We start from the raw sequence: 27,793 nt of genomic DNA on the forward strand, positions 1-27,793 counted from the left end.
TTAGACACCACAACCATTACGTTTGCTGGAGGCAGGGAGGGTGTGCACCCAATATAAGGTATGGTGGACTTGCGATGAAGTTTAGAATTCCTACATTATGCTAGGTATCGTTAAAATAGAATAGAGAGTCTGTTTTTTATAAATGCTGTTTAGGTAATCCGGCTTTGCTAGATACGGGGTCGCTATACCTGAGATAACTAGCACATATTGGGCACGATGTAGGTCACCAAATACCGGTCGGTAACAGCCAAATTTGGCCGTTACCGACCGGTATTTGGTGATTGAGATTTAGGGGCCATTATTTTACAGAATCTGTGAATTTACCGAATCGGTAAATTTACAGATTCTGTAAAATACCGAATCGGTAATTTTACTGATTCGGTAAATCCCTGATGTAGGTAGCACTGTTTACAGTGCTACAGGCCTTCAGAATTCGGTATTTTATCACCCAAAACAATTGGGTGGTAAAATACCGAATTCAGGTGTACATGCACATCTGTGCATGTACACCTGTACCATGTGACACATAGACAAGCCCTTAGGGCATGTATGTGTGCCACATGGCACACAAGCCTGGAATTGGGTTGCTACAGGGTGTCAAAGTGACACCCCGTTCACCCTTGCAGGATTCGGTATTTACTGATTCGGTAAATACCGAATCAGTATTTCCCATTGATTCCTATTGGCTTCAAGGCCCATAGGAATAAATAGGAAACACCGAATCGGTAAATACCAAATCTTACAGATTCCGTAATTCTAAAATAAGAATTACCTACATCTGCCCCCTTCCTATTTACCTACTCTTAAATACCGAATCGGTATGATTCGGTATTTAAGAGTAGGTAAATAGGAATTACCTACATCGGGCCCTAAGTGACTACACTTTTAAAGCCCTTCTGGTTATGTTAACCGACTGCGCAGTGATACATGTCCTGCTATGTCACACAGCAGTTATTTTGAAACGGATAAGGCGATTTAGGGGAAAGGTTCAAATAAAGTAGCACATCTGTGTGATCGAGGTACCTGTTTAAAAAGGGAGTCAACATACAACCAGCAAAACTGTCGCCTCGAATCAACCAACATCGTGATTAAGGGGAATAAGGATTACCAAGCATCACTTTTGAGTGTTTGGAAGATTAGAGATTTAAGTATAACAAGCCTCTGTTTTTTGCAGAAACACGAAGTATAGGTTGATTAAGGACCTTTATTACTGAGGCACCATTATAATATCAATGACAATATAGGAGAAGATAATATACCTAGGGCTCGCAAGGTGAGATATAGTAATAGCCAGATGAGTCAGAGCATACTAACATTAATAGTTTATAGAAACATACGATGGTGAAAGATTTAAAATATATCCGTTTCCTTCACAGACCATAAACTGTTAGACCTGTCAGCCCTATGGGTGGTCCTCTCTAATTTTTCTCCCCTTTTTGCCTTCTCATTCGTTTTACTTTTGTGTCCACTGTAATTTTTGGTGTTGTCTGTAGAGCTCTGGGTGCCTCATTCCTTTTTTTTTTACATGAAGGGGCACAGGTGCTCTTCTAAAATGGAAGTGGTAGTGTAGTGAACCCTCAACCCTGCACCTGAAACAAAAGAACTGTCAGGGCATTACTTAATGTCAAAGGCGGGATAAAGAAAACTCACCCCTATCGTTGCTGTGATACCGGAATCTCTGGCACCCCCCTGCACTAATGTGGCCTTGCCGCCGCTAGACTGAGAAGTCTCCAGAGATTGAAGGGGGACGCGGGGCTCGAGTGTCAGAGCCTGCTGCGACCATTGAATAAACCCCTTAGTATTCTGGTGAGGAGCGGGAGTCAGTGTTGAGCCCCGTCTGAGGGCCGGCGCCGAAGGGAACGTCAGTCTCACCGGAGAGGGAAGGGTGCCCGATCCCAAGTAACAAGGCACAGGGAACAGGAAGTGCGAAGGAGAACCCTCCGCCTCAGCTTTGGCTGGAGGCGGGTTCAGAGGAGTTGAGGAGGGCCTGGAGGCGTTGACAAGGGAGGAATCCTACACTGTGTGGTGGGAGGTGAGAAGCGCGGAGAACTGACGGCGGAGAGCGTTTCGCATCCCTGAAAGAAACTCGGCCTCAGAGGTCTTCCCTCTACAAACTGGGCCTTGAACTTTGCCGTGGAGGGAAGAGAGAAATAACGGCGCAACTTCGCCGCCTGATAACGGCCAATTCAAAGGAGTGAAGTAAGCGGATATTGTGGGTTGTAGGGACAGGAAGGGGAAAGGTTTGGTGCACCGAGATCCCTTCACTAAGCCTGGTGGGTTGGGCCTATCCGTATAAGGTATGTGATTCTAGAGATGTAGGACAGAAAATAGTAATTTATGAATACGTGGGTACCTGATAACATTGTTACAATAGTTGGTGTTTTGTTTAATTATGTTTTGTGTATAGGTGGTTTCCTATTTATCCACATTGGAATCAGCACCACCGCAAATGATAAAGCGGATCTGTTTGTCTTTTTAAAGTATGATGACTAGTCTTCATAGACTAGAGGTATATGTGTTTTTGATACTAATTGGGGACTAAAACTTAGAAAATTAACATACATGAATGTTCCCGGTTACTATTATCAGAGTAATGGACATATATGAACAATGATCCTTATTTCTTGAATAATCGTGGGTATTGGATAATATGTATGTAATTTTGACCCTCGGGTTTAGCCCACAATTACCGTAGATGGAGATATGTTGGGTAGGTTTTGAGCTTAATTAATTGTTGAACTTGTTTTAAAGTAAAACAATTTATAAATCAGTGAAGATGTGTATGTCAATATCTGTTAGAGCCTGCAAATAAAATATATGTATTTTTTCTGTATAGAAAACCGTCATGAAGAAGGTGTCACATCACTAAAGCACCGAAGGGCCGCTTCAACTGTTTGGTTTTTCTGCATATGAATTGTATATTGTGTTTTTTTAAATAAACTGTGGAGGCTAATCCCTCTTTTTTATAATAAAATCTGATGTTTTTAAAAAAATGCAGTGCTCCTCTGATGGTTTTTTTGTATTTGTTTTTTGTAATTGCCTTTTAACTTATGTTGATATTGTGTTTTCATTTTTGATACTATTTTATTTGAACTGCACAGAAGCTGGTAAAAGTGATACTGTATATTTTTACCAGGGACCTGGGACCAGGGACCAGGGACCTGTATAGCTTCCATTGTGTAAAATGGAACTGTCATCAAACCAACAACTAGCAAGAAGCTGTTTATAGTGTTGACTAATTGGAGGGACAACTGTTTCTTTAGTTTTGAAGTCTGTTTCAGAATCATTATCATACAGCACAATTTCTTACAGCAGCATCATTGCAATTGAAGTAGATTATATGTGTGGTTCACTATACACAACAACTGCACAGGTTGCAATTGTGATATTACAGCAAAGCATTCTGTTGTTGTAGTTGGTGCTTAAATTGCACCATTTAATTCGTTTCCTGTACTTGATTTCCATGATACATCATTCTAATGGATTATTGATTTCAACATGGCCGTACTCCTTTATGGGGTAGGTCTTCCAGAGTAGGAAAAGGGATGTACTGATCTTTTCTAGAGACACCTTGGTGTTATTAGAGGTATATGTTTCCTTGAATGGTTTATGGCTAATATGGAATCACTGTGTCAGGAGCAAAAAGTCAAGGAACATATTACATGGCTAACTTACTAGGTAGTGTAAAGAATTGATGATTTATGGTTTGTTTTTAAGTTTTACTTTACATTGAATTATCTTTGCAAAGAGTAATGAGCTCTGGTAATACAGTTAGCATCATGTTTATTGCATCTATTCTGTATTTTAATAGCTGATCAGGTTCCTGCAGAAGATTCATTTTAAGACACCTTCTGGAGCTGATTTTGAATTTGATGACACAGGTGATGCACCAGCTCAGTATGACATAGAAAACTGGCTTGTCTATCCTAATGGAACCACCAGAGAAATCCAAGTTGGCACTTTTGACTCATCTGCTCCCTCTGGTCATCAACTTGTCATCAACAAAAATTCAATCCATTGGGACTCTTTCTGGTCCAAATTTAATAAGGTCAGTTTACAAAATGAGCTTCCTATACACCTGAACAAACTATAACATGTATAAAATTGTAGCCATGTTACAAACAACCTACTTTCTTGAGGCAACAAATAATTTTACATTTAACTGAATGTTACCTACAATATATTTTAGCCTAAAGGTATAGAGTTTACATTAGATGATGACTCACAATAACAAGCTCCCAGATATTGGCTTCATGCTGCTGTGGCAGATTTTTCAATACCCTTTTCAGGAGTTATACTACATTTCATCAGCAATGAATTTGGTGCACCCAGCAAATATATCACAGAGTATTACATCTGATTGACACAACTCTAAATCAAAATGAATTCTATCTCTGTACATGCACAACCTGTTTGACAGATGGCCCTTCACCACACTCCTCAAGCTCTAATCATTGAAGTCTAAACCCTTTTCTAAATCAAATTTTTTAATGTTTTTAATTTTGGACTTCCCCACTGCAGCTGCTGCAACAACCAAGGTGATGAAAGAAATTCTTCAGTTAATCCCAGTCATTAGCAACCTTATGGGTTGTATTCCAGTGCATAACTTTTCAATTATTCTCTCGATAGACCCTAGACAGTGTCTGTGTGTTGTACGAGATGGTTCAGGACAGAAATGGACCCCATGCTCACCCAGAGAGAAGTTTGCAGCCAAACCTAACGAAGGGGGCCTAAGTAAGCCCACACTGATCTGGGCCACTTGTGTTCCTATAGCAAACAAAAAGGAAGGGGAGAGGGTACGGTGCTCACCTACTCCAAACTCCCTATTAAATACTTATACCCACCAAGAATGGAGTGGAGTGAGTGAGAAAACATTGTTTTGTGATCTGGTGTGGACACGTGCTGCGTGGTCTAATACTTCCCTCAGTCAAACAAATGTGTGACATGCTTCATCATAGGGATGCTTACAACACACCACAGCACAACCAAAGCATGGGGTGGAACAATCCAGTGGAGGAAGATATACACAACATAAAAAGAAGAGAACAATATTCCAACTTGTGACTGGGAACAATGGAGGTGAATGTGAGTGTTAAAACTAACTCGGAGGTGTCCCTAAACCTAGACTTAATTACTGGATCCTCCAGCCAGGACTAAAAACAAAGGATGGTAGAGCCAGGGAGATATCATGTGCTCCTTACACCCCTCCTTGCTGCCCAATGGTCAACATGTTTCGGCCATCTGGATGTGCCCGATACAGGGGTCACGTCGGCCTTCTTCAGGACTCTCTTGGTCCCAAAGTATAGATTCCTACTTAGTCCGCCATTTGTGTTAGAAGGTGTTTCAAACCCTAGTACTTACTCTGAGGAATTTCCCACAAGAGATTTTAGTGTGAAAGGTAAAAAGACATATAGTCCCAAGGTTAGGCTGTATATTTTCCTTGACGTGTTCTAACTAGTTGAAAAATGCTTCATACATGCATTTCCCAAGGCCCACTCCACACCAAAGTTAAAAACACTAATATCCCGGGTGTTACACCCTGCGGACATGGGCTGCCTCAATTAGGTCACTATATTCGTATTTCATTCTCCAATTTTGAGGTCATGCTGAAATAAGTAGGTTTAATCACCTGTATCATTCACACACTCATGTTCAACATTTACATGGCCCCACTCGCACACGTAGCCAGACAGCACAACCTCAACATAATCTCCTAGGCTGACGACACTCAGCTAATCCTCTCCCTCACCAAGGACCATCACCCCTAAAGCCAACCTCCACGAAGGAATGAAGGCCGTTGCCGACTGGATGAAGACCAGCCGTCTGATGCAGAACTCGGACAAGACGGAGGTCCTCATCCTCGTCTCCAACTCTTCAGCCTGGGACAACTCCTGGTGGCTGGTGGATGATGGCAATGGGGGCAGCCCCGACACCCACCGACCACACATGCAACCTGGGAATCATCCTCGACTCAACGTTTTCAATGACCAAGCAAGTCAACGCCGTCTCCTCCACCTGCTTCAACACCCTCCGCATGTTCCGCAAGATCTACAGATGAATCCTGACAGATACAAGAAAGATAGTCATATAGGCCCTCGTCAGCAGCAGACTTGACTACAGAAACGCACTCTACGCGGGAGCCCAGACCAAGCTCATCCAACGACTACAACACATCCAAAATGCCTCGGCACACTGATGCTCGACATACCACACCAAGGCCACATCACCCCCCACCTGAGAAACCTGCACTGGCTCCCCGCCAACAAGAGGATATCCTTCAAGCTCCTCACCCATGCACACAAGGCACTCCACAAGACAGGCCCAGCCTACCTCAACAGACGGCACTCCTTCTTCATCCCCAACCACCAGTTACACTCCGCCGACCTCTCCCTTGCCACCGTCCCGCGCATCCGAAGAACAACCACCGGTGGGAGTTCCTTCTCCCAACTCCCCGCCAAGACATAGAACCTACGACAGACCCAAGACCTGCTGACCTTCAGGAGGATACTCAAGACCTGGCTGTTTGATCAGTAGCAGCCCCCCTCCAGTGCCTTGAGACCCTCGCGGGTATGTAGTGTGCTTTACAAATGATTGATTGATTGATTGATTGACTCATCAAACAATCCACACTTCAAGTGCTTGCCACTATTAAGGCCTACTCAGATGTAGAATACTCACCAAGTTTGCCCCTAAGTCATGCTAAAAATGGTGGTTTGCAAGGAGAGACCACCTGTTGTCATACTCTAGGATGGTAAAAGGAAAATGAGGGAGAGAGACACACATCGTACTCATTAATATTGTCTTAACAGTAGCTGTACATGTTACAAAACTAAAATATCGTATCCTGTGTGGTTTTATACGGGCTGACTTGTCAGTGCTTTAGGTCAATTTCATGATAATTATCATTAGTGTGCTGTTGTGGTGCTCGTATATGCCCAAAAGTTTACCCACATATAAAGTTGTAATGAGGGATGTTATCTATAACCCCCATATCTCAAAAGTTCATCTGCCATAAACAGGGCGGCGGCGGTTCTGTCACCGTTCACTAGTGCCAGGTCTTTCAATAGTAGTGTAAGAGACTGGAGTCTCTGTAATGGACAATCAACAGATTGCGCATGCCAGAGAAGGTGCCCCGTGAATTGAGAAATCCCCCCCAGAATCAAGCTGATGGTCAGCATGTGTGCCCCTAGTGCTATCCTCGATCTCTTTTTTCCTCCTTACTACTCCAAGGGTGGTGCTTTTCCTTCGTCAGTGCTTGCCTGCTCCCGCCATGTAGAAGTGTGAGGAGTCAGGGAGCCCAGCTGTATATGAAGGGAATCCCGTCTAACGGATCCGCTTCCGGGTACCTTGACATCAGTGCACGATTATGTGCCTCAGTTCTCCCAATTCCCAGTTTTGTTCCTAGAATGGGCGGAAGCTCATTGCTATGGGTCCCAACAAACCCATTGACGTCAGACACACAGTTACATAGCTCTGCTCTCCCAAGCCCCGGCTATTTCCTAGAATGTGTGGCAGCCTGTTGCTATGGATACCAACAGACTCCTTGTCAATGGAGCAGGCATTTTTAAGAAAAGGAGTGTTCTGCTACCCTGGTTAGGATAAAGTTGATTTTGCCCTGAAGACACACACCCCAAGGGTGCCAGATCAGGTTTTTTATTGTGCCCCTTGAATGTATCTATGGGGGCAGGAGTGCATATATGGCCATGCTCAATAGGCGGTATGATTAAGGTGATCTAAGAAAGGGTTCTGGGTGCAGATTACGCTACCCCACTATGCAATGTGGGCAGTAGCGTACAGGTGCTCTACGCTGAGGGTCTACGCAGTGGTGGATATGCGCACATTTAGTCTTCTAAAGCTTGGTTATCGCCTACAAGCCCTAGCCTAATCCCTGTAATTTAGACATACCCGGATGGAATGTAGGTCTATAGGTTGTGGAGAAGGGTATTTGATTACCATTTTTCACTGAATCAAATGCCAGTACATGGGTTTTATCTATTAAGAGAATGCCACGGCATTTCATCATTTAAGTCAATTGTCTGACTCCTCAATCGGTACACCCACTACTGCTCGCTCAAGAGTAGTGCCCTTGGTTTGTCCTCTATAAAGGGTGGCAGAGTGGGTTTTTCAATAACCGTCCAGGTCATATCATCTGGAGTATGTTGTCTTCCCAGGTAGTGGGTTGTGAGTTTGGTATTTGATCTCCTGCATTTTATCCTTCTTCGATGTTCCATGATACGTGTATTCACCTTCCTGGTGGTCATGAACAAATGCTCCATGTCACATGGACAAGTGATCAAATAGATCACATTTTCTGTGTTACAATTGGTCTGTGATCTTTGCTCCTAAGGATAGGTCAATCCTATGTCGATGGTCTTGGTGTTAGTTAATTGACAATCGTTACAAGATCCGTAGCGGGAGCGTCCTTGTACCCGTGGTAGGGGATCCTGTGCTTCAGTTCTTCTTTATGGTAGTCCTCCTGGTCTTGTGTGTACTAGTAGGTCCTTCAAGTTGGTGCTCCTTATGAAAGAGAACAGGGGTCTTTCAATGTTCAATCCCTGGGAGTTCAGTATACTTCCATGTTTCAGTATCACCTGTTTGATTTGGTGAGAGGCTGTATTGAAGGTGGTGACACACACTGGTTTGTCTGTGTGAGAAGTTGGCCTAGTATATGATGCTCACTAGTTCTAGTGATCACCTTGTACCATGCCAAGCAACCCTTATGATGATTGGTTGTAAGTCAACCTTATAGACCAGCTATCCTAGTAGCGTGGACAAAGCAGTCTTAGGCTAAACTCTGTAAAGGCATGTGAAGCAAGCTGTTTTACCATACACAATCCCCTTGAATACCAAATGAAAGGACACCACACAGATATATATTGAAAAGATATATATATTCATTACTACAAGTATCCCCTATACTCTTTATGAGCACAGAAGCAAATACGATAAAACAAAACACAGTTTAAATACACAAAAGTTGCACAATATGGATGAGCCCTAGGGGCCACTTAAACCATATACTAAAATAGTGGTATAAGTGTCACTATCAGGAAAGGAAATAGGCCTAGGGCCTGGGGAATCGCTGGAGCTGTTCGGGACTAACAGTGAAGAAGTCGGGAAAGGCCCGCGGGACTCGGGGGCAGCGCTTAAAGCACCCGCATGCACCAATGCAATGTTAATGGTGCATAAACGTTACAAAGTTAGTGTTTAGGGAACATTCCGATGGACCTACAAGGACAAAACTTTAGACCTAGGCACTAGAGATATATACCAGTGTGGGAACACCGGCGTTGCTGAGTTACCTCACCCACAGGAAGCGGGTGCACAGGTGCGAAGTAGTGTCGGGTTTCGTCACACAGGTCGATGGTGCCTGGAGATGAAGATGCTGCAGGCGGGTCAACGAGGAAAGTTCCGGTGGATCCAAGGGTGGATCTGAAGTTGTGAAGACCTGAAAGCAGAGGGGATAATGTTCAAAGTCACTAGCCAGTGACTACCGTGGAACCAGGATGGAACCAGGCGGTGTCGGGTGCAAACAGGCGATGAGGTGAAGATTGTCTCTGCAGCCACGTGGACACAAAGAGGTCGAGGACTTCCAGGCATCGGTCATGAGCTGTCCCACAAAGGTTCTAGCTGATGGCCATGTCGGCTTCTTGATCAGAGCAAACAGGCCTTGGCTAATGCAAGCTAAGCAGGAATCGATGCAAGCTTCTCACTCAGACCAGCAAGGTCAGAGCGGGTGCTCCTTTTCAGGGGAGCGAGGGCTAGTCTGGAGCAACCAGACCAGTGGTGTAGTTTGTAGATTTCATCACCAAGATGGCCACCAGCCGAGTGGCTAGTGATCGGGATGGCGCGTCGAGTGGCAAGATGCAAAAGGGCCCCACGCAGATCGTGGAGATGCTGGGGGACTGATCTTTGGTGGAAATGCTGCTCGGTGGTGGGGCTTCTCAAACCCCAAAGCCCAACATCGAGGGTGCCTCGGGTGCTGCGCAGTCAGCTTCTCAGGGGTCTTTCAAGAGGTCCGGTCTCAGGTCTCTCGGTGCCACCATGGGTCTCTTCTTTTCAGGGACTGTGGATAATGCTCTGAGATTTCTGGAAATCCAGGTCTTGTTGGGCTCGGGCTCCGGCGGGAGGCGGCGGCAAAGCAGAAAACGAGTTGCTGATTGGTGTCTGTATTCACAGGGTGGTCACCCCTTGGCCACAAGGGAGATTCTCTTCAGTCTTCAGTGCAGCAGAATGTCGAAGTCCAGTTTTCTTCTTAGTTTCAAGTCGAGTTCAGGATGATCTGAAGTCTTAGGACAAAGCTCCAACTCTTATTCCAAATCTGGGGGCCGGATCACCTGCTAGGTCCCTCCTCTGGGTGGGACCAGGAAGGGGGGCGGTTACACCCCCTTTCCTTTGTCCAGCTCCGCGCCAGGACTGGGGCTGGAAAGCCCCAGCACCGGTTTACACCTTGTGTGCCCCGGGCATGTCTCAATCTATTCAGCCCTGTCCTACCCAATACACAAAATCCTGTCTGGGGTGGTGCTCACATCTCCCAAGGCAGGAAACCCTTTGTCCAAGCCTCCCTCGCTGGAACGACTCCCAGCAGCAGGAGGTCAGACTTGTGTCTGTGTGGCAGAATCCATTTTGTGATGCTGAGGCTCTGGTTAACTTTAACCTGGGTTCAGGTTATGTACATGATGTGTCCCTCTAGAAGGATGGAACCCTATCCCCGTCGACAGAACTGTCGAGGGGATAGTATTCCAAATCGTATGACACCTTACTCAACATGTTTTGATAAAGCCAAACCAAAGTTTGCAATTTAACGCGAGGATTATAATGCACTTAAGAGTATATGATATGGCAATATCCCGGAACAGCTAAGGGAGTTGTTCCCGACAGCTGCAGACAGGCTCAGCTCGTGCCAGAGCACCATCTCACATGAGACCACACACTCTGCCTCCAGGATTGTAGAGGCCTGCCATAGGAGTGGCTCACAGGTTAACATGTGTCCAGTTAGGTTAGATATAGATATACTATATCTAAGCAAGATATGATTACACCAACTTACCCCAGCTGAGTGATCAGCCAATTGTGTCAAATATGGAGGCCAGGCCAGGGGTGGCACAATACATGCTGCAGCCCCTGGTAGGCCTTGGATACACCTATGCCCTGGGTACCTTGGGTACACTGTTACAGGGGCCTATAAGGTGAACCAGTTCTAATTCGTAATGCACCTAGAGTGCATTGGCATTAATTTAGAGAGAGAACAACAGGATGTGGGTATGATTAGCAGGCCCACAGCCACATTAAGTCATAAACCAGTGAAGCAAAAAGAAAAAAATTGGGGTGACCATAGGACAGCAGACCCTACTCTCCTACAGTCTGTGACAGGTTTGAATCTTTTTTCTAATAGGTTATCCCTGTTGGCATTCATTGCTCTTTTGCAGGCTATCATAACGGTGTGTTCTGGATAGCCTCGATGAGATAGTTTACTGGAGAGGAGGCTGGCTTCCTCATTAAAGATTGTTCTCTCCGTGCAATTGTGGTGCAGTTGAAAGAATTGGCCTACACTTAGCTTTTCTCTCAAGGATTTGGGGTGGAAACTGTCAAAGGCTAGCAGGGCGTTCTTGTCAGTAGGTTTGTGATAGACACAGGTGTGGAGTATTGCCTCCTTTGGTTTGATAAAATGGTCCAGAAATGGAAGTCCTGTTCTGGTCATGATATATGTGAAATGGAGCAAAGGATTCCTTGGTTGAGCCAGTCTACAAATGTTCCCACTGACTCTGCATCCCCCTCCAGATCACCAAGACGTTGTCTATGTAGTGTAGCACCTCCACAATTTTATATTTCCCAACCAGAACTTGTGTTCCTGCCTAGAAAAGTACTGGCAGTTTGGGTTTGGACTGGATGGCTCCTAAGGGAGTTGTACTTGTCTGATTTACATATGTCTGATCTCTGTCTAGAGCAGTATCCGGCTGAAAAAATATGAACTGGAATAGGGCCCCCAGTGATCGCTAGTGACTGATATTAATTAGACATTAAAGTTAATATACATATTTCATCCAAAGGCTTATTTTGTGTTACCTTTGTCACGCCAATATGTATGGCCAAAAGGTTGGATAAAGAATAATTTTGGGGTTAACTTGAAATTCTGGATAAGACTGTGACGCTGACTCCCTTTCAAGCTCTCTCGCAGCCCATGAATGCAGCAGCAATATTTGTTACACTGTTTGAATAGTCACAATTATGTACACCGGCTCACATTGTAAAGCAATATTCCAAAACTTGCATTATATGTGTGATAAAAAAAAACGTTTTAAATCTCTTTTCATTTCTGACCTGAAGGTGATAACTAGTTAATGAATGCTTATAATTATTATTTCAACCTTATATAGCATTTGAGAAATGCTTGTCTTTTATCTGAATTGCAATGTATCCCATCTACTTGCTCGTGTATTTTGTCCGGTTTGCATCTGATGATTGATCCCTGTATCACAAGTACCACTCATGGAGATAAGCCTTGCATTCATCCTGTGCTAAGTAATGGGAAGACATGGGTACATCACCCCAATGGAGGCTTGAGAGTTCCTGTAGTCTGTCATATCATGAATAAAGAGCTTGTCGAGTTCTGTCATAGGACACCTGATTTTCAGTGAAATAAAGGAATTGCCATAGATGAACTGTTGTTAGAATGGCCTCCTTTATATATGTATTTACAACAAGGGGTGGTGAGGGACAGAGTCTCTGAATTAAGCAGAAAGCTCTCACCCAGTCAAGAGATCAGGGCTAGATCCAACACCGTTTTTTAGCTCACTGCACCATCCCAGTTTCAGAACCTGGCTGTATGCAAATTAGTCTGTTCCTGTCCCAGTGCATGATGGGAACAGGGCAAACCAAACTACAAAAGCCAATTCTTACACTGGGAAGGAAACAAGCTCCCGGGGACCGGTTTCTGGCATTACAGCCGTCTTCGGCCCGGTTTGCTTGAATCCTGATGGTGCAATGAGCAAGGGTCTCACATCTGAGAATACCCTTCCACGCTTAGGGTGGACAAAAATATTTACAACAAGGGGTGGTGAGGGACAGAGTCTCTGAATTAAGCAGAAAGCTCTCACCCAGTCAAGAGATCAGGGCTAGATCCAACACCGTTTTTTAGCTCACTGCACCATCCCAGTTTCAGAACCTGGCTGTATGCAAATTAGTCTGTTCCTGTCCCAGTGCATGATGGGAACAGGGCAAACCAAACTACAAAAGCCAATTCTTACACTGGGAAGGAAACAAGCTCCCGGGGACCGGTTTCTGGCATTACAGCCGTCTTCGGCCCGGTTTGCTTGAATCCTGATGGTGCAATGAGCAAGGGTCTCACATCTGAGAATACCCTTCCACGCTTAGGGTGGACAAAAATATTTACAACAAGGGGTGGTGAGGGACAGAGTCTCTGAATTAAGCAGAAAGCTCTCACCCAGTCAAGAGATCAGGGCTAGATCCAACACCGTTTTTTAGCTCACTGCACCATCCCAGTTTCAGAACCTGGCTGTATGCAAATTAGTCTGTTCCTGTCCTAGTGCATGATGGGAACAGGGCAAACCAAACTACAAAAGCCAATTCTTACACTGGGAAGGAAACAAGCTCCCGGGGACCGGTTTCTGGCATTACAGCCGTCTTCGGCCCGGTTTGCTTGAATCCTGATGGTGCAATGAGCAAGGGTCTCACATCTGAGAATACCCTTCCACGCTTAGGGTGGACAAAAATATTTACAACAAGGGGTGGTGAGGGACAGAGTCTCTGAATTAAGCAGAAAGCTCTCACCCAGTCAAGAGATCAGGGCTAGATCCAACACCGTTTTTTAGCTCACTGCACCATCCCAGTTTCAGAACCGTTTTTGGCCACTATAGGTGTGGCAGGGTATACTCAGACATGAGTCCCCTTCTCACTGCTCCATCAGGATTCAAGCAAGCCGGGCCGAAGAAGGCTGAAATGCCAGAAACCGGTCCCCGGTAGCTTGTCTCCTTTCTGGTGAAGAATTGGCTTGGTAGTTTAGTCTGCCCTGTTCCCATGATGCACTGGGCCAGGGACAGACTGATTTGCATATAGCCAGGTTCTGAGCTGGGATGGGGCAGCGAGATAAATAACGGTGATGGATCAAGCCCTGATCTTTGGACTGGGTAAGAGTGGTCTGCTTAACTCAGACACTCTGTTCATCACCACCCCCTTTTCTAAATCGTTTTTGGCCACTATAGGTGTGGCAGGGTATGCTCAGACATGAGTCCCTTTCTCACTGTTCCATCAGGATTCAAGCAAGCCTGCCCGAAGAAGGCTGAAATGCCAGAAACCGGTCCCCGGTAGCTTGTCTCCTTTCTGGTGAAGAATTGGCTTGGTAGTTTAGTCTGCCCTGTTCCCATGATGCACTGGGCCAGGGACAGACTGATTTGCATATAGCCAGGTTCTGAGCTGGGATGGGGCAGTGAGATAAATAACGGTGATGGATCAAGCCCTGATCTTTGGACTGGGTAAGAGTGGTCTGCTTAACTCAGACACTCTGTTCATCACCACCCCCTTTTCTAAATCGTTTTTGGCCACTATAGGTGTGGCAGGGTATACTCAGACATGAGTCCCTTTCTCACTGCTCCATCAGGATTCAAGCAAGCCGGGCCGAAGAAGGCTGAAATGCCAGAAACCGGTCCCCGGTAGCTTGTCTCCTTTCTGGTGAAGAATTGGCTTGGTAGTTTAGTCTGCCCTGTTCCCATGATGCACTGGGCCAGGGACAGACTGATTTGCATATAGCCAGGTTCTGAGCTGGGGTGGGGCAGTGAGATAAATAACGGTGATGGATCAAGCCCTGATCTTTGGACTGGGTAAGAGTGGTCTGCTTAACTCAGACACTCTGTTCATCACCACCCCCTTTTCTAAACCGTTTTTGGCCACTATAGGTGTGGCAGGGTATACTCAGACATGAGTCCCTTTCTCACTGCTCCATCAGGATTCAATCAAGCCGGGCCGAAGAAGGCTGAAATGCCAGAAACCGGTCCCCGGTAGCTTGTCTCCTTTCTGGTGAAGAATTGGCTTGGTAGTTTAGTCTGCCCTGTTCCTATGATGCACTGGGCCAGGGACAGACTGATTTGCATATAGCCAGGTTCTGAGCTGGGATGGGGCAGTGAGATAAATAACGGTGATGGATCAAGCCCTGATCTTTGGACTGGGTAAGAGTGGTCTGCTTAACTCAGACACTCTGTTCATCACCACCCCCTTTTCTAAACCGTTTTTGGCCACTATAGGTGTGGCAGGGTATACTCAGACATGAGTCCCTTTCTCACTGCTCCATCAGGATTCAAGCAAGCCGGGCCGAAGAAGGCTGAAATGCCAGAAACCGGTCCCCGGTAGCTTGTCTCCTTTCTGGTGAAGAACTGGCTTGGTAGTTTAGTCTGCCCTGTTCCCATGATGCACTGGGCCAGGGACAGACTGATTTGCATATAGCCAGGTTCTGAGCTGGGATGGGGCAGTGAGATAAATAACGGTGATGGATCAAGCCCTGATCTTTGGACTGGGTAAGAGTGGTCTGCTTAACTCAGACACTCTGTTCATCACCACCCCCTTTTCTAAATCGTTTTTGGCCACTATAGGTGTGGCAGGGTATACTCAGACATGAGTCCCTTTCTCACTGCTCTATCAGGATTCAAGCAAGCCGGGCCGAAGAAGGCTGAAATTCAGAAACCGGTCCCCGGTAGCTTGTCTCCTTTCTGGTGAAGAATTGGCTTGGTAGTTTAGTCTGCCCAGTTCCCATGATGCACTGGGCCAGGGACAGACTGATTTGCATATAGCCAGGTTCTGAGCTGGGATGGGGCAGTGAGATAAATAACGGTGATGGATCAAGCCCTGATCTTTGGACTGGGTAAGAGTGGTCTGCTTAACTCAGACACTCTGTTCATCACCACCCCCCTTTTCTAAATCCTTTATATATGTGACCCTGCACCAATTCATTCTTTAAATGTATGTCTGCCCTTCCTCCCCCAGGCCTCTGTGTGCTTAAGTGTGAGCTTTTCCACTGGTTTCTTCTTGTTGGGGATGATGCAGGTTAAGCTCTTTAAACCTTTTGCTTTCAGGAAGTACACACCTTCACTTTTCAAAGCAAGGCAAATTCTGTAAGGGCTGTAGTTTCAAAGGGTGCAGCTGGTGCAGTCATTCAGATTGCAATCCTCTTGGTACAGGCCAGGGTTCCAGCACAGCTGTCTATCTTCTTCTTGCAATTTCAGGAAAGGATTTAAGTTGCTAGGAAGCTCTCCCAAATGTATTCTGTGGCCTTTGTACGACAAACAGGGGGCACCTCTGTCCATAGGGGTGCAGGGTACCACCCAGAACTATGACAACATCCTCCAAAGTGTGGCATTCTCTTGTGCCACAAAGCCCAGTACTTTAAAATCCAAATTGGTGAAATTCTCTTCTTGGGCTTGGGATCTGGGTCAGTCAGGCAAGAAGGGTGGCTTTTTTTCCCTAAAACACCCCTTCCAGACTCTCTGCTTAACTAATTACTGGGGCTCCCAGTTTGCTGCAGGGGTAGGTAGTGAGGGTGAGCCTGTGTATTGTCTCAACTGATTGAAGATCAGTTTGGCTATTCTACTCCCTGCCTGTCCCTTGCTCTGCTCCTGCAGATCACCTCCCACCAGATGACCTTTGTCTCTGTGCATGCCACTTCACACCTCATCAGAGCAGTTTGATAGAGTCTGTCAAAGGCTGGAGAATTAGGAGAGGCTGCTTGAAGGGTGAGATTTCGCTCAACAGAAAAGTTTCATAACTGTTTTGTGTATTAGACATACTAAATCTAACATTGGCAAGCTGTTGGATTTATCATTACTAATCTTTTAAATCTCTGAAATATAATTTTAGGTCACTCCTGCAATAGTGGCAGTTTAATAAAGTATTCCTATGTTGGAGCTAAAATGCAACAATGGGGAAAAATTAAATTGGTAAGTTTTCCCTCACCTAGGCATATAAAACACCTTTTAAAATGGTCCTGCTTAGGGGTGACATATGTGTAAAAATAAGATATTTTAATACTTTGGAAGTATCTCAAAATGCAATGTTGATTTTGCATATAATTTCAATATAAAAGCTGCTTGCAAAGCAAGCAACATAGCAGTGCACACTTAAGTGCCATATAATAGGGACTCATGGGTAGGTGCCACTTGTTATTGCACCTAATTACCTTATACCTTTTAACAGAGTAAAGGCACAGGGCCTGGCTAGCAGGGCCTAGGGCACAATCAGAGTCAGTAAACACCACTATCTTGTAAAAAATGGAGTAAAACAATTGTAGGACACCGCAAACAGTCCTGGTTTCTCACATCATATAACCCCTTTTCTTCACAGACCCCCTCCTCTGTCTGTAGTAAGAGCTGCTCACCTGGGTACAGGAAGGCTCCCATAGAAGGAAAATCTGCCTGCTGCTTTGTCTGTGTGCCATGTGCAGAGGGAGAGTTTTCAAACTCCTCTGGTGAGTGAAGACTTTTTAACTGAAGGTGTTTATAAGTCATTAACAAGAACAAGTGGATTAAATACAGGAGGGAATGTTTCCAAAGGTGTGCCTCCTCAACAAATATTCTTGTTATTAGCCCAGCTGATTGTGTGTTTTTGTGAACCTTCTGTGCTAGAGAATAATGAATGATGCTTCTGGAAGTGCTTTGTTCACAGCATAATATTATAGCTTGTTCTGTCCTACATTGATAACAGAGGGACTCCTGGCTTTATTGGACACAAAAACAGAGATGAGTCTTCACAATGTATCCTGCTCAGAGACTGGGGTGCATATTTATGGGAAAATCACACAGCACATCAAGTCACTTTGCTGCACTGCGTAACTGGGAAAGGGCAGGAATGCACCACATTTAAAAGATTATGGTGTATCCCTGCCTTTTTCTTGCGCTTGTGTTATTTTTGCTACCTAGTACAAATGCAGGTACTCCTAAACCATTGTGCAAGGGTGCCTGTGTTGTCTGCAAGATCATTTGAAGCCCGATTCCCACGCAAAGGACAGTATCAAAATGCAAGAGTGTTGCATTGGAATACCCACAGCAACACTCATGAAAGCCCCTTCCACAATGAGAAATGCATTTCCTCGCACCATATAATGAGGGCCATGAAAAGCCAGGCAGGGTGGCTTTGCATGGCCTTGTAAATAGGGACCGGCACACTGCACCTCCGCAGCACCACAAAGTGACACACTGGCTGCATAAAAGTACTGCAGTGTTTAGCCTATTTAAAAATATAGTTGTGGCACTTATGCAGGCAATGCACCTCTCCACCAGTCTGCTAACATATTGTTAGAGACACAAGAGTCATCTCCTCACTCAGCTCTCCTGCGGAGAGGTCCTACTTTGGGGAAAAGGGGTTCACTTGTAGTGTAGTTCCTATATTCCCAATAGGCTCTGCGCATTGAAATAATATATCATATAGATTAGACGTAGGACTGAGGTCGACTAGGTCTCTATCGAATATATTAAACTTAATTGTGAGTGCTAGCTAGCTCAAAGGTCACTAGAAATTTTCTCGAATAAACAAGAAGGGATTCGTTTCTGACAACCGCATACACATGACAACTTCGTTTCCCAAGAGTAAGAAGTATATCTCTAGAGTCGGTGAAACAATAGATATGTATTTCGCTCAGTCAATCATGCATGCTTTGTTTCTACAGGTTTGTAGAGCAATAGAGAGACAGGCATTTTCAATAATAGATTTATTGATCAGTCTTCTTTGTCACACAAGAGAAGTGAACTGCTACAACCATTAAGCAGGCTGCAAAGTATAAGTACAATAGGAAGAGTATTATAACATAATACTGTAAAAGCATGGTATGGTTTCCAAGCCATATAAAATAACATACATAAATAACAAAGCTAAAAGTACTCAACTGGTGCTTCTAAAATACGCCTACCCCAATGTACCTAACCTAAGTCTAGTACGCGGGAAGAAGTAAGTATGGTGTAGCATGGGTTTAGCATTCTATTGCCAAGAATCTATCCAAGATTTCTCTTAGGGTCTAATCAGCTCTGTGCCTTGGTTTTAGAATGAAGGAGGTCTGGTATCTCTCTATCTCAGGACTTGATTTCCCAAAACCCCGCAAGGGGAGCTTGGAAACACTGGAGCTGGATTTAGGACAGCATCTCTCTCAGTGCATCAGGTGGAGGGTCGGCTTCCTTCAGCACTTGCTGTAGCGAGCTGCGTAGGGCAAGTAGATAGTCGAACTGCTCCAAACCACCGTGTGTTTGCCAGAGCAAGTGAAGGTATATTTATACCTTGAAGGAGCCTGGTTTGACATAAAGTCAGGCATAATAACGTCATCAAAGAATAACAATTCTTTAAAAACTCCATGAGTTCTTGGACAAATCAATGTTCAAGCAAGGGGAAGTCCCTATCTGCTGAAGCCGAGTTTTCCAAGAAATCGTTGTGGCTTTTCAGAACTGGTGGACGTAGCCATGCCTGTATTTGGACTGCGTGGGCTATGGCTAAATATGGGTATGATTTCTATGCCTATATTAGGGCAATGTGAATTGTACCTATATAAGAGCATGAATCGGGAAAATTAAACTAGTGTCCTAAAATGCTATACAACACACTGGTTGGTGGTTGACACCTTGTTTGCTCATGACGGGGAGGAGAATGGTAGTACATTAATTTGGGGGAAGGGTGTATCATATGCACCTTGCATGCTGAGCTCAAAGTATTTACTGATCCTCTCAGATAACATCAGCAAAAGGTTGTAAAATAAAATAGGATAATCAACTAAGATCAATTATTAAACATATTGAGGCACAGAAAATGTACAGTTACTTAATGTATGCTCTATTTTATGCTGCTTATAATGCATTCTTGCATTGACTGTGTCCTCATGTCTAAAGATGCAATGAGCCTGGCTTACACACACACTGGCCTTTTCCTGTTTCTTGTAGAACTAAAAATTATTGACTGACATCCTCCCTCCTTCTAAAGAAAATTTCCTTCTGAGTCCTTGTTGAACACTGTGGGGCATATTTACAAGCCCCTATCACCTCATGAATGTCAGTTTTAGCAACGTTCCTGTGGCGATAGGGACTCCACCTTATTTACAATGCCACGTTAACCCTCTTGACATGGCTTAACACCACCTTATAAATAAGGCGTCTTTCACGCTACACTTAGCTTGAAAGGGGTGGGCAATGGGTGACATGAAAAGGAGGCAGCCCCAAAATTAAGACCACGGAAAACCTGGTCTTAACATGGCGAAATGAAGAGACATGTTTACTTCGCCTCGTTTTTGCTAATTTTGTGTGCTGCACTGTACAGCACACATATAAACATAGCGGATTTGACATATAGAAGGCTCAAACCAGTTCAAACAGACAATACCTAATAAACTCTTGTGACAGATCTAAAAACGCCTTTTAGATATTAATCGGTCATGCCTAACTAGGCCTTGTTCATTTAGAATCATTCTGGCGAAGTAGTAAAAACCCTGTGGGAGTGCTGTTAATTATAAACAAAACAGGTGATGGACCGAATGTGGATCAATGTCACACATTCACCCCAGTCCAAAGATCTGGGCCCAAATCCATCGTTTTTTTGCACTCCACACCACCCTGGGTTAGACAATGGCGATATGCAAATCAGCTCTGACCCTGTGCCCCATGGGAACAGTCCAGTCCGAACTACAAAAGCCATGTCCTTCCCAGAACGGAATCAAGCATCCGAGGACCGGACCGGTTTCGAGGTAACACCTCTCATCAGCCCGGCTAGCTTGACTCCAGTGGTGTGGAGTGCCTGGGACCCACGTCTGAGCATCCCCAGCGCACTTATGGCGGAATTTGCAAACAAAACAGGTGATGGACCGAATGTGGATCAATGTCACACATTCACCCCAGTCCAAAGATCTGGGCCCAAATCCATCGTTTTTTTGCACTCCACACCACCCTGGGTTAGACAATGGCGATATGCAAATCAGCTCTGACCCTGTGCCCCATGGGAACAGTCCAGTCCGAACTACAAAAGCCATGTCCTTCCCAGAACGGAATCAAGCATCCGAGGACCGGACCGGTTTCGAGGTAACACCTCTCATCAGCCCGGCTAGCTTGACTCCAGTGGTGTGGAGTGCCTGGGACCCACGTCTGAGCATCCCCAGCGCACTTATGGCGGAATTTGCAAACAAAACAGGTGATGGACCGAATGTGGATCAATGTCACACATTCACCCCAGTCCAAAGATCTGGGCCCAAATCCATCGTTTTTTTGCACTCCACACCACCCTGGGTTAGACAATGGCGATATGCAAATCAGCTCTGACCCTGTGCCCCATGGGAACAGTCCAGTCCGAACTACAAAAGCCATGTCCTTCCCAGAACGGAATCAAGCATCCGAGGACCGGACCGGTTTCGAGGTAACACCTCTCATCAGCCCGGCTAGCTTGACTCCAGTGGTGTGGAGTGCCTGGGACCCACGTCTGAGCATCCCCAGCGCACTTATGGCGGAATTTGCAAACAAAACAGGTGATGGACCGAATGTGGATCAATGTCACACATTCACCCCAGTCCAAAGATCTGGGCCCAAATCCATCGTTTTTTTGCACTCCACACCACCCTGGGTTAGACAATGGCGATATGCAAATCAGCTCTGACCCTGTGCCCCATGGGAACAGTCCAGTCCGAACTACAAAAGCCATGTCCTTCCCAGAACGGAATCAAGCATCCGAGGACCGGACCGGTTTCGAGGTAACACCTCTCATCAGCCCGGCTAGCTTGACTCCAGTGGTGTGGAGTGCCTGGGACCCACGTCTGAGCATCCCCAGCGCACTTATGGCGGAATTTGCAAACAAAACAGGTGATGGACCGAATGTGGATCAATGTCACACATTCACCCCAGTCCAAAGATCTGGGCCCAAATCCATCGTTTTTTTGCACTCCACACCACCCTGGGTTAGACAATGGCGATATGCAAATCAGCTCTGACCCTGTGCCCCATGGGAACAGTCCAGTCCGAACTACAAAAGCCATGTCCTTCCCAGAACGGAATCAAGCATCCGAGGACCGGACCGGTTTCGAGGTAACACCTCTCATCAGCCCGGCTAGCTTGACTCCAGTGGTGTGGAGTGCCTGGGACCCACGTCTGAGCATCCCCAGCGCACTTATGGCGGAATTTGCAAACAAAACAGGTGATGGACCGAATGTGGATCAATGTCACACATTCACCCCAGTCCAAAGATCTGGGCCCAAATCCATCGTTTTTTTGCACTCCACACCACCCTGGGTTAGACAATGGCGATATGCAAATCAGCTCTGACCCTGTGCCCCATGGGAACAGTCCAGTCCGAACTACAAAAGCCATGTCCTTCCCAGAACGGAATCAAGCATCCGAGGACCGGACCGGTTTCGAGGTAACACCTCTCATCAGCCCGGCTAGCTTGACTCCAGTGGTGTGGAGTGCCTGGGACCCACGTCTGAGCATCCCCAGCGCACTTATGGCGGAATTTGCAAACAAAACAGGTGATGGACCGAATGTGGATCAATGTCACACATTCACCCCAGTCCAAAGATCTGGGCCCAAATCCATCGTTTTTTTGCACTCCACACCACCCTGGGTTAGACAATGGCGATATGCAAATCAGCTCTGACCCTGTGCCCCATGGGAACAGTCCAGTCCGAACTACAAAAGCCATGTCCTTCCCAGAACGGAATCAAGCATCCGAGGACCGGACCGGTTTCGAGGTAACACCTCTCATCAGCCCGGCTAGCTTGACTCCAGTGGTGTGGAGTGCCTGGGACCCACGTCTGAGCATCCCCAGCGCACTTATGGCGGAATTTGCAAACAAAACAGGTGATGGACCGAATGTGGATCAATGTCACACATTCACCCCAGTCCAAAGATCTGGGCCCAAATCCATCGTTTTTTTGCACTCCACACCACCCTGGGTTAGACAATGGCGATATGCAAATCAGCTCTGACCCTGTGCCCCATGGGAACAGTCCAGTCCGAACTACAAAAGCCATGTCCTTCCCAGAACGGAATCAAGCATCCGAGGACCGGACCGGTTTCGAGGTAACACCTCTCATCAGCCCGGCTAGCTTGACTCCAGTGGTGTGGAGTGCCTGGGACCCACGTCTGAGCATCCCCAGCGCACTTATGGCGGAATTTGCAAACAAAACAGGTGATGGACCGAATGTGGATCAATGTCACACATTCACCCCAGTCCAAAGATCTGGGCCCAAATCCATCGTTTTTTTGCACTCCACACCACCCTGGGTTCAATTTAAAGAAAAACTATATCCGGTTAAACCCAAAAGGGTGCTAATGTGTCATTGATTTTTGACTCTAGTGGGTAATGGACAACATTTCATTAAAGAAGTGACAGGGGTAGAAAGAAGCACATTGACATTCTTAGTCAAGAAATATTCATTATAAGCACAAAAAATATTCGTGACCTTTACTTCTTTTTTTCAGAGAAACAGTAATGAGATAATTTACATGTCGGCTAATAATCCTTGTCATGTTGTTTCCTGTTTGTCAAGATGATAAGGGCTCCACGCTTTTACCCACCCCCATTTGCTGTGTGGCTGACACTGGTTGCCTGTTAAAAATACTAAAAGGCATCACAGTTATGGCTGTAGACCTTTCCTCAGAAGCTCCCTTCGGACAAGCACCTGCCAAAAGAAGTGGGCACATTAGGGTGTGCTTGTATGTGAGCAAGAGCGTGTTTGTCATAGGGAGAGAAAAGGAGTGTGTGGGTGTGTGTTTTGTGATGTGTGTGTATCACCACCAGGTGACAAAGTGGCGCGGTGAACATTAAGGTGAAAAGTAAACATTTGGCAGCTGCAGCATTCACACACTGATGAAGTGTGCATTGGCAAGCAGTTTGTGGATCTGGTCTCCTGTTTTAGATATCTTTTGAACTCTGACACCATATTTGTGCTCCTGTGCTTGCAACCTAAGATATATATTACCAGATACAGGTACAGGTCTTTATCTGTCATCAGATTCTATCTTATGGATGATGAACTAATAACAAAAACATGGATTTTGACTGTGTGAAAAATGAATATGGCTGAGGACAAAAGATAGTTTCCACAAACTAACAGAGTGTATAAATTATTGCAACTAAAGGGACCTCATCCAGGGCTTTAAAAATTCTACTCCATTATGCTAGTCTTAGATTCACAGGAGTAATTTTCAGAATGTACTCATGCTGAACAGACACCATTTGGCCGTCTTACACAAAATGCCCTGAAGGCATAACAGGAATGTGTTCCCGCTTTGTGCATCACCAGAGCACTTCCTTATTATAGAATGGGCTGCAGATGCTTTTTGCCCCTTCTGTAATACTGATAGCACTGTTGCACATATAACACCAGCGGTGTTTCGAGAGGGCATTCCTTCATTTGCATGGGAGCTTGGCCCCATCTAAATTATGAAATCGCTTTGCCTTAATGCCCGCCATATTATTAATGCAGGTGCAGAGGCAAATTTGCCTTTAAGAGGCACACTGATAGCATCCCTTTGGAGAGGAGAAAGCGTGAGCCATGGACACCCCAGACATCCCCTTGCATATGCTTGCAGTTAATCTGTGTATTCACCTGCACTGCAAGGGGATCTCTCTCCCCTCTGGAAAATGCAGGCCGGTGCCGCCTACACAGTGAAACACTGAGTGGTTTTAAACAACCATCCCATTTATCTCTTGAAGGTACTGGCCCCAGGGCAACTGGAGGTTGCAGCTGCCTTGGGGGCAGCACATTCGACATAATAAGGTACACTTTCCCTTGTTTGCACAAGGGGCCCCTGTTTGAAAGTGCTCCATGGCAAAAACAAAAAAAGTATGCCCTTTCAGTAAAAGGGCCCCAGGTGGAAAAGCTATATGAGTAAATAAGTTAAGATTGTGAATGTTACTATTAAAGTTTTTACTTTGAATATTTGACATTTGCATTCTATTTTTTCAAGGGAATATACCCTTTGTGTGAAAGCAGTCCTTTCCACTCATTACCTCGAAGAATGGGGAGGACCCTCTCCATTTCAACTCGGAATTGGCAATTATTCCAGTATTTAGAAGTATTATCTTACATGCATTCCATGGTAATAAATAGCCTGAAAAAATATTATCAAACACCCACATCATTTTGCAGACCTACACCCACGCAGGTTGTGATTTGGCTGCCTTGTTTATGACTGTATGCATAGCACATATAAATCTACCCTGTCAATTTTGTATTTACACATAGCAAATGTAGATCCTATAATTGTACATATAAATCACAAACAGCATTTTGAACAACTAAGTAAGCAAAATCCTTTTGTGAACCTGACCCTAAATAATAGATGTTTTTGTACAGGTTTTATACAAACTCATATTGAATCTTGTGTCGGAGTTGTGCAGCTTTTGCTTAATGCATCTCATGTTTCCATGCAGCCTCAGTCACACATTTAATTTGCATTTATTCTATTAACACTGGGAAAGGTATGTTTATCTTATGTGAATATCATATGGGCACTCAGGGAATTTTCGTCTACTGGGAGTTCCTGAAGATATTGCAATTCTTTACCTTTATGCATCACTTTATCCTTTGATAACAAGCCAATATTGTAGAGCAGGCAGCAGATAAAGTTATGATACCATTTCTATCTCATGCTCTAATATGTATATTAAAGACACATACATATCATTTTAGAACATACATTTTTTTGCAGGAGTCGTGCAACCAGCGTGCCCCAGCATGTATATGATGTCACGCGGGACCCGCCACAGCACAAGCGTTGCATACGTAATGCAAATGTGTCGCAAATGGGCGGGAGCAGGAGTCACAAACTGGTTGCATACCAATCGCGCACATCACGTAATATTAAATGTATATGATGTAACTGAAAAACACGCAGCCGTTGCAACCCGAAGTGAATCCTTCATAACTTAATGCATATCACTTTTCCATGCAGCCTCAGTCACACATTTAATTTGCATTTATTCTATTAACACTTAAAAAGTTATGTTTATCTTATGTGAATATCATATGGGCACTCAGGGAATTTTCTTCTACTGGGAGTTCATGAAGATATTGCAATTCTTTACCACTATGCATCACTTTATCCTTTAATAACAAGCCAATATTGTAGAGCAGGCAGCAGATAAAGTTATGATACCATTTCTATCTCATGCTCTAATATGTATATTAAAGACACATACATATCATTTTAGAACATACATTTTTTTGCAGGAGTTGTGCAACCAGCGTGCCCCAGCATGTATATGATGTCACGCGGGACCCGCCACAGCACAAGCGTTGCATACGTAATGCGAATGTGTCGCAAATGGGCGGGAGCAGGAGTCACAAACTGGTTGCATACCAATCGCGCACATCACGTAATATTAAATGTATATGATGTAACTGAAAAACACGCAGCCGTTGCAACCCGAAGTGAATCCTTCATAACTTAATGCATATCACTTTTCCATGCAGCCTCAGTCACACATTTAATTTGCATTTATTCTATTAACACTTAAAAAGTTATGTTTATCTTATGTGAATATCATATGGTCACTCAGGGAATTTTCGTCTACTGGGAGTTCATGAAGATATTGCAATTCTTTACCTTTATACATCACTTTATCCTTTAATAACAAGCCAATATTGTAGAGCAGGCAGCAGATAATGTTATGATACAATTTATATTACAAATGAGACATATGTTTTTGCTTTTAGACATGGAAAACTGCCTGAAATGCTCAGATGACCAATGGCCCAAAAAGAGGAAGGACGGCTGCATGCAGAAGGATGTGGTTTATCTTTCATACACTGATGGCCTTGGTGTGAGTTTAGTCTCCATATCTATTGCGTGCTCCATAGTCACAGCAGGAGTGTTGGGAATCTTTCTCAGATACCGGGACACACCAATAGTCAAAGCTAATAACCGAGATCTCAGCTACTCCCTTCTTGTCTCTCTAATGTTGGCATTTCTCTGTACCCTGCTATTCATCGGACGCCCTACCTCATCGACCTGTCTGATTCAACAAGGCGCATTTGCAATTATTTTTACTGTTGCTGTATCTTGTGTATTAGCAAAAACCATCACCGTTGTCATTGCTTTTAATGCCACAAAGCCAGGGAGCAGCTTAAGCAGATGGCTGGGACCACGCATATCTGCCTCTACGGTCCTTTTGTGCACGATGGTTCAACTAGTAATTTGTGCCACTTGGCTGCTTACCTTACCACCTTATCCAGATAGTGACACACAGTCTGAAACTGGCAAGATGATCCTGTTGTGTGCCCAGGGTTCTACCACTGCCTTCTACAGTGTGATTGGCTACATGGGCCTGCTGGCCTTTATGAGCTTTATAGTGGCCTTCCTAGCCCGGGACCTGCCTGATAGATTCAACGAAGCCAAGCTCATCACATTCAGCATGCTGGTGTTCTGCAGCGTCTGGGTATCCTTCCTTCCAGCCTACCTTAGTACTAAGGGCAGAAATATGGTGGCTGTGGAGGTCTTTGCTATTTTGGCTTCCAGCACTGGACTGCTTGGCTGTATATTCTTTCCCAAGTGTTACATTGTTCTGCTTAGGCCCAATTTAAATACAAGATAAACTCTTGTAGATAAGAACAATTTATAGTTAGACTTTTTAAAACCGCAGGTTATGTTTTTGTATGAAACAGCATATTTGATTTTTATCACACACTTCTCATCTTTTCAATTGTGTGTTGACAGTTCTTTAAAAGACTAGGTATAACATTGTATGAGTTTATATGCAGAATCGATTGTAATCTCTGTTTTCTGAAATGTTTCACCCAATTTGACCTGGCTGACCATCTGAGGATTTT

The 27,793-nt window shown here is 44.9% G+C and overlaps 1 protein-coding gene across 1 annotated transcript; it reads left to right on the forward strand.

Moving 5' to 3' along the window:
* The first annotated feature begins 1,404 nt into the window (after positions 1-1,404).
* Positions 1,405-27,558, forward strand: LOC147725922 (vomeronasal type-2 receptor 26-like). Its single transcript, XM_086960050.1, has 4 exons — positions 1,405-1,411; positions 3,882-4,048; positions 17,347-17,470; positions 26,681-27,558. Exons 1-4 carry the CDS (start codon positions 1,405-1,407, stop codon positions 27,556-27,558), a joined length of 1,176 nt encoding a protein of 391 aa, XP_086816176.1.
* Positions 27,559-27,793: the final 235 nt, after the last annotated feature.

The sequence above is a fragment of the Lissotriton vulgaris genome, chromosome 3_1 (genome assembly GCF_964263255.1).
Source record: "Lissotriton vulgaris chromosome 3_1, aLisVul1.2, whole genome shotgun sequence".
Taxonomy (NCBI): domain Eukaryota; kingdom Metazoa; phylum Chordata; class Amphibia; order Caudata; family Salamandridae; genus Lissotriton; species Lissotriton vulgaris.

What these genes read in the sequence shown, in the direction of transcription:
- LOC147725922 (XM_086960050.1), top strand. An exon ending in TCTGGTCCAAATTTAATAAG is followed by an intron (nt 4,049 to 17,346) that starts GTCAGTTTACAA and finishes TTTTCTTCACAG; the next exon opens with ACCCCCTCCTCTGTCTGTAG. An exon ending in AGAGTTTTCAAACTCCTCTG is followed by an intron (nt 17,471 to 26,680) that starts GTGAGTGAAGAC and finishes TTTTGCTTTTAG; the next exon opens with ACATGGAAAACTGCCTGAAA.